At 48.3% G+C, this 11,327-nt stretch overlaps 3 protein-coding genes across 4 annotated transcripts in view; 2 read left to right on the top strand and 1 right to left on the bottom strand.

Moving 5' to 3' along the window:
* The window catches only part of alox12 (arachidonate 12-lipoxygenase), a 5,348-nt gene extending 1,492 nt beyond the window's left edge, over positions 1 to 3,856 (top strand). The window contains exons 3-10 of the mRNA XM_067262001.1: positions 5 to 28; positions 811 to 1,014; positions 1,272 to 1,372; positions 1,581 to 1,760; positions 2,229 to 2,350; positions 2,663 to 2,763; positions 2,834 to 3,004; positions 3,415 to 3,856. Coding sequence (XP_067118102.1) covers positions 5 to 28; positions 811 to 1,014; positions 1,272 to 1,372; positions 1,581 to 1,760; positions 2,229 to 2,350; positions 2,663 to 2,763; positions 2,834 to 3,004; positions 3,415 to 3,594 — 1,083 coding nt within the window. The 3' untranslated portion in view covers positions 3,595 to 3,856. The remainder of the gene's footprint in view (positions 1 to 4; positions 29 to 810; positions 1,015 to 1,271; positions 1,373 to 1,580; positions 1,761 to 2,228; positions 2,351 to 2,662; positions 2,764 to 2,833; positions 3,005 to 3,414) is intronic.
* On the bottom strand, positions 3,775 to 5,550 carry LOC136967612 (ribonuclease kappa-A-like). The gene is made up of 3 exons (XM_067261459.1): positions 5,302 to 5,550; positions 4,908 to 4,990; positions 3,775 to 4,416 (listed from the first exon to the last, which is right to left on the bottom strand). The coding sequence occupies exons 1-3, from the start codon at positions 5,377 to 5,379 to the stop codon at positions 4,272 to 4,274; spliced, it is 306 nt and encodes a 101-aa protein (XP_067117560.1). The 5' UTR covers positions 5,380 to 5,550; the 3' UTR covers positions 3,775 to 4,271.
* Positions 5,551 to 5,629: 79 nt separating this feature from the next.
* Positions 5,630 to 11,187, top strand: zgc:92664 (uncharacterized protein LOC436695 homolog). 2 transcript variants are annotated; one of them, XM_067261456.1, is made up of 6 exons: positions 5,630 to 6,141; positions 6,604 to 6,698; positions 7,043 to 7,144; positions 8,247 to 8,467; positions 8,755 to 8,859; positions 10,440 to 11,187. In XM_067261456.1, exons 1-6 carry the CDS (start codon positions 6,121 to 6,123, stop codon positions 10,502 to 10,504), a joined length of 609 nt encoding a protein of 202 aa, XP_067117557.1. In that variant the 5' UTR covers positions 5,630 to 6,120; the 3' UTR covers positions 10,505 to 11,187. The 2 variants fall into 2 exon arrangements, with proteins under 2 accessions (XP_067117557.1, XP_067117558.1); XM_067261457.1 differs by lacking the exon at positions 7,043 to 7,144.
* The last annotated feature ends 140 nt before the right edge of the window (positions 11,188 to 11,327 follow it).

The raw sequence follows: 11,327 nt of genomic DNA, 5'->3' as shown, positions 1-11,327 counted from the left end.
CCAGGGCCTCATCCCTATCGCTATACAGGTGGGTCACACACACACACTGTCACACTGTCACACACAGCCTGTCACACACACACTGTCACACTGTCACACACAGCCTGTCACACACACACTGTCACACACACACTGTCACACACACACACTGTCACACACAGCCTGTCACACACACACTGTCACACACAGACTGTCACACACACAGCCTGTCACACACACACACTATCACACACACTGTCACACACACACTGTCACACACACACTGTCACACACACACTGTCACACACACACTGTCACACACAACCTGTCACACACACACTGTCACACACACACTGTCACACACAGCCTGTCACACACACGCTGTCACACACACACTGTCACACACACACTGTCACACACAACCTGTCACACACACACTGTCACACACAGCCTGTCACACACACACTGTCACACACACACTGTCACACACACACTGTCACACACAACCTGTCACACACAGCCTGTCACACACACACTGTCACACACAGACTGTCACACACACAGCCTGTCACACACACACACTATCACACACACTGTCATACACACACTGTCACACACACACTGTCACACACAGCCTGTCACACACACACTGTCACACACACACTGTCGCACACAGCCTGTCACACACACACTGTCGCACACACACTGTCGCACACAGCCTGTCACACACAGCCTGTCACACACACACTATCACACACACTGTCACACACACACTGTCACACATACCTACCCACACACTGTCACACACACCCCTCCCCTCTCGTCCCCCAGCTGGGCCAGACCCCAGGGCTGGACACGCCCGTGTTCCTGGCACGGGACCCCCCGCTAGCCTGGCTGCTGGCCAAGATGTGGGTCCGTCACGCTGAGTTCCAGGTGTTCCAGCTGCTGTCGCACCTGCTGCGGACTCACCTGGTGGTGGAGGTGTTCTGTGTGGCTACGCTCAGACAATTGCCTGCTGTACACCCCATCTACAAGGTACATACACAAAGGTTTTGTTTTTTCAGAAATAAATCCCCCAGAAAAATCAACCTTTCCCCAAAAAAATACAAAACTTCAAACAAACCTTTAGAAAGTTTTTTCCCAAACTTATTTCCACACACAGTGAAAGGAGAGGAGAGAGGAGAACAGAGAAGCCTAAAACAGAGTAGAGTAAAGAACAATAGAGTACAGTAGAGTTTAGTAGAGTTCTCATCAAGTACTCATCAATGATGCAAACCCCCCCCCCCCCCCAGCTCCTGGCCCCCCACCAGCGCTACACTCTGGAGATCAACTGCAGGGGGCGCACACAGCTCATCTCTGCTGACGGCATCTTCAAACGGGTCAGTCTCCTCAAGTCTCTCTTGCTGCACTTCCTCTCTCTCTCTCCCCCACTCTCTCTCTCTCTCCCCCCTCTCTCTCAGTCTCCCTCTCCCTCCCTTCCTCTCTCCCTTCCTCTCTCTCTCCCCCTTCACTGCCTCTCATTTCTTGATGATTAGGGTGTGTGTTGTGAGAGTGTATATTTATGTGTGTAAATGTGTGTGTGTGTCAGGTGGTGTCTACAGGGGAGAGGGTCTGCTGGTGCTGGCCCAGAGAGAGTACCAGGTCCTGACCTACGAGTCTCTGCAGCCCCGCAGAGACTTCCTGGAGCGTGGGGTGACCCAGCTCAGAGACTACCACTACAGAGAGCACAGCATGCTGCTCTGGGACGCATCCACAGGTGCACACACACACACAGATCACCAGCACACACACACACAGATCACCAGCACACACACACACAGATCACCAGCACACACACACAGATCACCAGCACACACACACACAGATCACCAGCACACACACACACAGATCACCAGCACACACACACACACACACAGATCACCAGCACACACACACACAGATCACCAGCACACACACACACACAGATCACCAGCACACACACACAGATCACCAGCACACACACACAGATCACCAGCACACACACAGATCACCAGCACACACACACACACAGATCACCAGCACACACACACAGATCACCAGCACACACACACACACAGATCACCAGCACACACACAGATCACCAGCACACACACACAGATCACCAGCACACACACACACACGCAGATCACCACCACACACTAGCACACACACCCAGATCACCCCCCACACACACACACACACCTAAAGCTGCTCTCTCGCTCCCTTGTCAGTTTTGTGGAAGAGATGGTGCGTGTGTACTACCAGACGGACAGTGACGTGCTCCAGGACTCTGAGCTGCAGAACTGGATCCAAGACGTCGTCCAGGAAGGCTTTGGGGAAATCCCCACGTTCGGTCAGTCCTCCTCAGCTCACTTCCTGCAACTGTAACTTTCCTCCCTCCCATGTCCACCACAGAAGAAGAAAGCTGTGGGTGTAGCTCCATGGAGAATAGAGGAAGCCGAACGGTGTGTGTGTCTGTGTGGAAGGTGTGTGTGTCTGTGTGGAAGGTGTGTGTGTCTGTGTGTACGTGTGTGTCTGTGTGGAAGGTGTGTGTGTGTGTGTGGAAGGTGTGTGTGTACGTGCGTGTGTCTGTGTGGAAGGTGTGTGTGTGTGTGTGGAAGGTGTGATCGGAGGGCTGATGGTCTTGGTGTCGTCCTCTGCCCAGGTCTGCCTGGCGTGCTGCAGACCAGAGAGGAGCTGGTCACCTTGCTGTCTGTGGTCATCTTCACCAGCACAACCCAGCACGCTGCCACTAACAATGGACAGGTACCACACACACACACACACACACACACACACAAAGCTCCACTTGTCCTGACAGCTCCTCTCCCCCCAGTTCGACTGGTGTGCCTGGGTGCCCAACACCCCCTGCACCATGAGGCAGCCCGCCCCCACCGACAAGGACGCCGTTACCATGGCGCTGATCATGGACACCCTGCCCGACATCAGCCAATCGTGTGTGGAGATGGCCATCACATGGCACCTTGGCCGAGCACAACCAGACGCGGTAAGAAGACTTTCACGATCAGATCCACCGTTTGACCAAAACATGACATTTCCTGTGCATGCAGATAGGGGATATAGAGTTGTGCAGAAGATCAAGGATCAGAGGTGCGTAGTTGGGACAGTGTTCCGGTGGTCAGAGACAGGGGACGAGCTGATTACTTGTCACATTGCAGCTACCGGGTGCGGTGAACAAATGTACACAAATAACTGATCCATTCTGCTAGTAAAACGCAGTTTTAAGAGCCTCTCTTCCTGTATGTGTGAGCGTGCCTCTGTATGTTCATAACTCTATGGTTTTATATTTTATGAGATTGGATAGAACAAAATTCATATAGATTAATATATTACTTGCTTTCTTCTCTCTCTCTCTTTCTCTCATTTCCCTTCCTCGTTCCCTGCCTCCTGCCTCAGGTTCCTCTGGGCCAATACACTGAGGAGTATTTCACGGAGGGGCGGGCCCGGGAGGTGATTGACAAGTTCAGAGAGGAACTTAAAGACATAGAGAAGCACATCCTGAGCCAGAACGAGGGGGCGGAGCTACCGTACCTCTTCTTGCTGCCCAGCCGCATAGAGAACAGCATAACCATCTAGAGACGCAATGCTTGTGGACAAAACGGGGACAAATACACAGACAAATATATATATATATATAAGCCTATTAAACGGAGACAAATACACTGTGACGTGATACTGATCTATTTATTATGACTGTACTGCAAATGCACTTTTTGCATTGTTTTCCCAGCTGTATGAGTAATAAAAATCAAGCCATTTTCTTTTTAAAAAAAAACTTTTATTTCTGAAGAGTATCAATGCTGGTTATGTTTAATTAAAATGTTTGTTTTCAAAATCCCATACTATCAACGGAACTGATGTGACTACAGTTAGTTGTGGTTGGCACATTTGTTGATTTCTGTAGTCCAATCAAAGGCACGCAATAAGGAAAAAGGACATTCTGTCTAAAAAGGCACACTAGAGAATCAGAGAGAACACGTTCTAGAACACACAGCATTCTAGAACACTCAAGACAAGGCAAGCATTCTAGAACACACGGAACAGGCAAGATTCTAGAAGAACCGAGCACCAGTGAATCACACGTTAAACCAACGAAAGTCTGTTTTCTGTCGTAAAGATTATTTCATTCATCCGATTCTTTCATTACATACACAAACACGTACAACAAAACTGCCGCTCAGACTCGGGTCAAAGGAAGCTCTCCTCTCCCGTGTCACGGTGGTGCAGTATCTCCTCCCCTCCAGCAGGGGGCATTAGTGTACCATGTACTCCTTGCGCCTGTTGAGCTTGACCTGGTACAGAGACAGGGCGCCCACCAACACGTAGAAGCCAGCCGCTATGAAGCAGTTATAGCCCACCTGGTTGTAGAGGCGGTAGATGTTCTGAGGGGGGTTCTGACTGTGGGGGAGAGAGAGGTAGAGACAGAGAGGTGAGAGGAAGGGAAACGTTCACATTGTCCCCCCAAAAATCTCTTATTTCAGTGTTCCTCAACCAGGCTCCTTACTAGAACTGTGCCCCCACCCCCTTCTATCCACCCATCCCACCCCTCTGTGTGTCACGTGTGTGTGATATTCCTGGAACTCTTCCCCCATTATGAGTCAAAAGTGCCCCATGACAAACATGGGTGACTGGAAATCACTGGACGGTCATTCTACAAGAGATGTCAGAATTTAGGACCGGCTGACATTTTCTTCACAACAACCTTAGGGCCTTTGGGGGGTGTTAGGGTTAGTAATGATCCCAGTATTATTAACACCGCAGTGGCCATTCCCTTCAGCATGGAGCTGCTTACAGAACTGACAAACCAGGGAAGGGGGTGTTCTGAGAGATCTAAATTCTCAAAAGTTGAAAGTTCTGTTCTAGAACGCTAGCCGTCTGAGGAAACTCACTCATCTTTGAAGTCAGCCTCTGTGAGCGGCACGTCCTCGATAAGCACAGCAGAATGGGTGGAGAAAAATATACCCAACATCGCCTGGGCAAGGGAGAGAGACAGTTCATTATTAGGTGGTAAACAAATGGTATTACTAAATGGTTACGCTCTATTGAGATAGGTCTACTCTGTCTGTTGTTGATTTAGCATATTCTGATAAGCAACTCAAGACGCAGTTTGCATTCAACAGATTGTGACATACCTAACTCAACAGCTCACACATAAGTGACAATGGAATATATAAATGTGCATGGTTAACTCTTAGTGACATTATTAAGCTTAGCCACACAAAAATACACGATTATACGGCATACATGTTTATAATTATAGCTAGCAGGCTAGCTGACTCTTACCAGCATAACGACTCCCCAGATGCTGATAACCATTCCACAAGCGGCCAGCTTCGGACCGCAAAATAAACAAGAGGCCATGGTCTCAAGTCTGAAAACAAGACTTCGGTCAAAAAACTAAATCTAAATTCCCGTTGTTGTCCGACTTCTCAACATTTAAAGTGGGGAAAAGGCACTTTTGGCACACTCTTCTTCCGTGAAACAGCTACCAAGTTTCAACTTCTCTCTGGTCTGGTCAGTCACCAGTTTAGTCAGGTGACTTGAAACAGGAAGAAGATTGCGCTATTGCGATTGGACTAAACTAAAGCAAAAATGTAATTTGCGTGGTTACAGTTAACAACACCAATACTATTATTAATGGTACGAAATAAAACAGTGATTAAATATAATGTAGAATTAAAATAATAATATATATTTTGTTCGCTGTTGACCAATCAGCACTCCACATTTATCAGAGCGTACATACGATACTTCCGTTTGCCCATTGATGTCGTTGTTTGAATGTAGCTAGCTAACTCGTAGCTATCTACGTGTGTGTAACAATTAACCATCATAGCACACACTAATCCAGTTATAAGTCCACCATCAATAAAAATGTGATGGTTCATATAAATATTTATATTCTGCTTGTAAGAATATTAGCAGGACGCTTCCGAAATTGTGAAGAAATTACACGACAGTACAAGATAGCCTACGCTAGGTTAGCCTAGTTCTCTTACAAAACCTCACGAATAGGCTACTAGTTAACCTAGCTAGCTAATCGTTTTTTGTTTCTAACTGTACAGTAACGCTTTAAGTTTGACTCAGTTAGCAATCGGGAAAATGACTTCGGCCTCAACAAAGGTGAGTTATCGTATGGTTTGATTTTTGCTGCAATGCTTGGCAAATGTTACAATGTTGTACGACATCATCACTTAGGCTACTGCTGCTAGGTTGTAAATGTAGGCAAATACGATAGGCTACATTGTCGCTACTCTGCTCAACTAGGTTATTCTATTCTAGTAGACTTAACGCTAAACCATAACAAGGTACATTAAGCAACAATAAGTTAAAACTAGCAGGTTTTTGGTAACGTTTTTGTAAAAAAAAAAAAAAAGTTTTAATTCATATCTCCCTCCATTAATTTGCATAATAGTCCACATGGTGTCGCTACTCTCTTGGTGAATTTATGCATCATAGAAACAACCGCTTAGAACACGACCGGGCACGTTCATAAGATTTAAACAAGCCTGTATCCGTTGCATTAACATGTACGTCCCATGACGCGGCTGTTAAATTAATTATTTATATCTCGGTGGCCGGTAGGTCGGAGAGATCTTCTCCGCGGCGGGAGCTGCCTTCACCAAGCTGGGCGAACTCACTATGCAGCTACACCCTGTCGCTGACTCCAGCCCTGCGGGGTAAGACACACACACTTCTACACACACCTTTCAGACACTCACACACACACCAAGCTTGCCTTATTCTGAAGGCAGTGTTTCCTCAAGTCAGGGCTTGTCTCACTGATTGTTCTCCCTAAACCACCAAGTCCAGAAACGACCTAGTTAAACCTAATACGTGGGAGTATCTGGACATAGTTTTGGCTGTTCAGAACTTGTGTTAGGATTGGACCCAAGGGTCTAAGGCTAATATTTTCATTGGGTCTAGTGTTAGGATTGGGCCCAAGGGTCTAGGGCTAGTATTTGGATTAGGCCAAAGGCCTAGTGTGTGAACAGGCCCTAGCGGTGTGTGTGTCTCCTTGCAGAGCTAAGTGGACGGACACTGAGATTGAGCACCTGAGATCGGCAGTGGTGAGGTTCGGTGACGACCTCAACGCCCTCAGCTCTGTCCTCAAGGAGCGCACCGTGTAAGAAAACATGCCGCCATCCCTCCTTGTATCCACCAGTCCGGCCTTGTATCCACCAGCCCGGCCTTGTATCCACCAGTCCGGCCTTGTATCCACCAGTCCGGCCTTGTATCCACCAGTCCGGCCTTGTATCCACCAGTCCGGCCTTGTATCCACCAGTCCGGCCTTGTATCCACCAGTCCGGCCTTGTATCCACCAGTCCGGCCGTCTGTCCGTTTCCTTCTAGACTTTTAATATTCTCTCTCTCTGTTGCCCGTCTTTTATTTATTCAGGGGGACTTCACCTGGTCTTACTCTTTCACTAGGCCTGTTCACCCTACTGTTTAAAATGGTAGTGTTCACGTTGAAACAGTGACACAAGCCCTACTTAGACCCATCTCCCAGGCGTAGGCCCAAACACAAGCCTGTAGGAGGAGGCCAGGCCTGTAGGAGGAGGGCAGGCCTGTAGGAGGAGGCCAGGCCTGTAGGAGGAGGCCAGGCAGGCCTGTAGGAGGAGGCCAGGCCTGTAGGAGGAGGCCAGGCCTGTAGGAGGAGGCCAGGCAGGCCTTTAGGAGGAGGGCAGGCAGGCCTTTAGGAGGAGGGCAGGCAGGCCTGTAGGAGGAGGCCAGGCTTCTTAAGAAGACGGATGGCCGGAGAGGGAGGAAGCCTGACAGCAACACACAATTAGATTTATTTCAAAGTCAAATTTGTGAGACTGTACACTCATTACTGCACCCCCTCACACGCCCCCTCTCCCCCACACCTTCACACACACCCTCTCCCCCACACCCTCTCCCCCCCACACCTTCACACAAACCCTCTCCCCCACACCCCCTCTCCCCCACACCCTTTCCCCCCCACCCCTCTCCCCCACACCTTCACACGCCCCCTCTCCCCCACACCTTCACACACACCCTCTCCCCCACACCCCCTCTCCCCCACACCCTCTCCCCCACACCTTCACACACACCCTCTCCCCCACCCCACACACCCTCTCCCCCACCCCACACACCCTCTCCCCCACCCCACACACCCTCTCCCCCACCCCACACACCCTCTCCCCCACCCCACACCCCCTCTCCCCCACACCTTCACACACACCCTCTCCCCCTCTCCCCCCCCAGAGGCCAGATAAAGACGACAGTCAAGAGGAAGCTGTACGAGAACAAGGTGCCACTCTCCTCCGACTCCCCCAGAAAGAACTCCAAGAAGGCTGCCGTCGCCATGGTGACATCCGCGGGGCCAACTGTCATGGCCGCGCAGACCGGGCAGGTCATCGTGACGACGGGGCTCCAGGGCTCCTCCTCCCAGGGACACCCCACCATGAAGAAACAGAAGACGGCAGGTGAGAGGGGTGTGTGTGGGGGTTGTTGTGTGTGTGTGTGTGTGGGGGGTTGTTACGTGAGTGTGTGTGTGTGGGAGGTGTGGATGGAGTGAAGTTACAGTTAGGTGTGTGATATTGGACACTGTTAGGACAAGTCTGTACATGTACAGTTTTATTAAGCATTACTTTCTATAAAGATAAATTAGCTTGTTGTTGGCACTTAGAGTCCACATCACTACCATTATCGGTTTTACCCCCACACACACACACCAACTACCATGACCATTCTCTGTCCCCGTCTTTCCCAGACGTGACTCTGAGCGCTCTAAACGACTCGGACGTGAACAGCGACCTGGTGGACATTGAGGGGCTGGGGGAGGGGTCTTCTGCCAAGAAGATCAACTTTGACCAGGGTAAGAAACGTCAGGGACCCACGTGAGGAAAGAGTCGGATTCAGCGTCAATGTTTTCGTTCAGCAGATGCTTTTATCCTATATGGGGGGTTTTGAACCTGGGGCTCTTGATCTGTAGTCAAACAATCCACCACTTACATTTACATTTAGTCATTTAGCAGACGCTCTTATCCAGAGCGACTTACAGTAAGTACAGGGACATTCCCCCGGGGCAAGTAGGGTGAAGTGCCTTGCCCAAGGACACAACGTCAGTTGGCATGACCGGGAATCGAACTGGCAACCTTCGGATTACTAGTCCGACTCCCTCACCGCTCAGCCACCTGACTTACCTGTGTCCCCGTCCCATACGTAAATAAATAATACTGGTGTCGACGCTGCCATGTGTTCAGATATACAGGTAGCTTAGTCAGCTTTTGTGTTGACACTAGTGTTGTCATGGTACCAGCATTTCAGTATTCGGTACCAATACCAGTGCAATTTCATGGTACTTAATACCATTTTCGATACCAAAGCAACCAAAAAAATTCTGAACAACTCTCATTTGTTGACAGTAACAGTCACCTACAATATCTAAGGCTGTAGCCTACTTATGACAACAACAGAACATCAATACAATCACAATGCATGTAGGCCAAAAGGCAAACAATGTGTGTGGAGACTGGACTGAGTGTAGACATTAGGGAGCTCAGCGGATGACTTAGAGATCATATGTAGAGCTCCATAATATGAATCTTGACTTGGAACATTGTTTATAAGAAATAGAAAGAGCGGGTTCAAAACGCTTCATGGGGCTCTTAAACCTTTGGTCGCGCCACAAGCACAAAACATAAATATAAATCCCAAAACACAAATATCGACAATATGTCATTTACATTTAGCAGACGCTCTTATCCAGAGCGACTTACAGTAAGTACAGGGACATTCCCCCAAGGCAAGTAGGGTGAAGTGCCTTGCCCAAGGACACAACTTCATATTGCACGACCGGGAACCGAACCAGCAACCTTCTGATTACTAGCCCAATATCCTAACCGCTCAGCCACCTGACTCCAGCCTCTGTAAGAATGTGTTAACCCTGGTTTGCACTCTCCTTTCATATGCCCCAGTATTGGGTATTGCATTTGCAGTCTGCTGCAAACCATGAAGGACACATGAACAGGGATGTTAGCTAATTGGTTTCTGTTGATCGACGATGTTCTCATCTGCCTCACACCCAAAGTATTTCCATACGCGGCTCTTCCACTTTTAGTTGAGCCCCTGCAGCATTAGCTGCTTGTCCAGTGTTGCCAATTTAAAGACTGTCGCTAAATTTAGCGACTTGTCAGAGAACCACTAGCATCTTCTGATTGTATTTTTTGGGAGGCAACACTGCTTGTCAGCGTCTGACTGCAACCCAGTACTTCAGATATTTTGGTATTGTACCGTTTTGTTGTTGAGCACCAACTGGGTACCGGTTTTTGTGACAACACTAGTTTACACTGTTCTCTTTGGATAGAGCATCTGACTTCAGGTTTAAAACAAGTGTGCTTGTGTATTAGGTCCATATTTTTTAATATACGTTGTCCCATCCCCCTCCCCTCCTAGACAACCTGAATCTTGACTCCAGCCTCATCATGAATTCCAGCGACCTGCCTCTCCTCTCCCGCTGACCTTTGACCTCTGAGGAGGAGGGACTTGCCCCGTTGTCACAGATGGCTGTGGACCCGACGTAAACACGTTGATCTTGAGCACCGATGATCAACAGCGATGATGTCTCACTGATTCCACTCAGCAGACAGAAGACATGATCACATGACCTACCCCACTCAGAATTTTTTTTTTTATCCCCACACATACCTACCTCCTGCCATTTTAATATTGTTTTCATGATATACACAATATAGCAATATACTCCTGTCCTATCTTCTCAACCCCCCCCCACACACACACTGATCTATTCAATCCCAATAGCAATATTTAACACTATTGGAGATTTATTTAAATTTTTTCCCTCATCAGTGCATACAAATCAAAATTGTATAAATGGTAAAATCATGTACTTGTTAGCTGTTTGTTACTATGGTGAGAAAGAAGAGAGGTCATCACTATCGTATTGTAGGAAAGGTCAAGGGTTAGATGATTGTTTAGATCTGTGTCACCATTTTGTTTTTAAGAAACAGCTGTAGGACCTAAGATGGGGGACACATAAATATTCACTCCTGATGAACAAGAACACTCCTAGTTTATCAGAGCACAAGGAGTCTTTGCGTTGTAGTTTATGGGTAGAAATTGGTCACGTGATCAGCATGTGACTGAATTATCTTGAATAAACTCGATTTTGTATTTAACCATTTTTTTGGAGGTTGTTTTCTTCAAGTATGTCAGTTTCATGTTGCCGCTTCACTCTGGTGTCCAGCGGAAGTCGTTTACCTTTGTGATGGAACGTCACTGCAGAGGGTATTGACGGTCGAGGCCAAAAGTATCGGCAGTGAC

This window comes from Osmerus mordax, chromosome 23, assembly GCF_038355195.1.
Source record: "Osmerus mordax isolate fOsmMor3 chromosome 23, fOsmMor3.pri, whole genome shotgun sequence".
NCBI classification, from domain to species: Eukaryota; Metazoa; Chordata; class Actinopteri; order Osmeriformes; family Osmeridae; genus Osmerus; species Osmerus mordax.
The sequence above is the reverse complement of the archived record's forward strand: the minus strand, read 5'-3'. Positions and strand labels throughout refer to the sequence as shown.

Coding starts and splice junctions, on each gene's coding strand:
- LOC136967612 (XM_067261459.1), bottom strand. CDS start 5,379: ATGGCCTCTTGTTTATTTTGCGGTCCGAAGCTGGCCGCTTGTGGAATG. Junction 4,991..5,301: donor TCTGGGGAGTCGTTATGCTG/GTAAGAGTCAGC, acceptor TCCCTTGCCCAG/GCGATGTTGGGTATATTTTT. Junction 4,417..4,907: donor GAGGCTGACTTCAAAGATGA/GTGAGTTTCCTC, acceptor TCTCCCCCACAG/TCAGAACCCCCCTCAGAACA.
- zgc:92664 (XM_067261456.1), top strand. CDS start 6,121: ATGACTTCGGCCTCAACAAAG. Junction 7,145..8,246: donor GTCCTCAAGGAGCGCACCGT/GTAAGAAAACAT, acceptor CTCCCCCCCCAG/AGGCCAGATAAAGACGACAG. Junction 8,860..10,439: donor GAAGATCAACTTTGACCAGG/GTAAGAAACGTC, acceptor CTCCCCTCCTAG/ACAACCTGAATCTTGACTCC.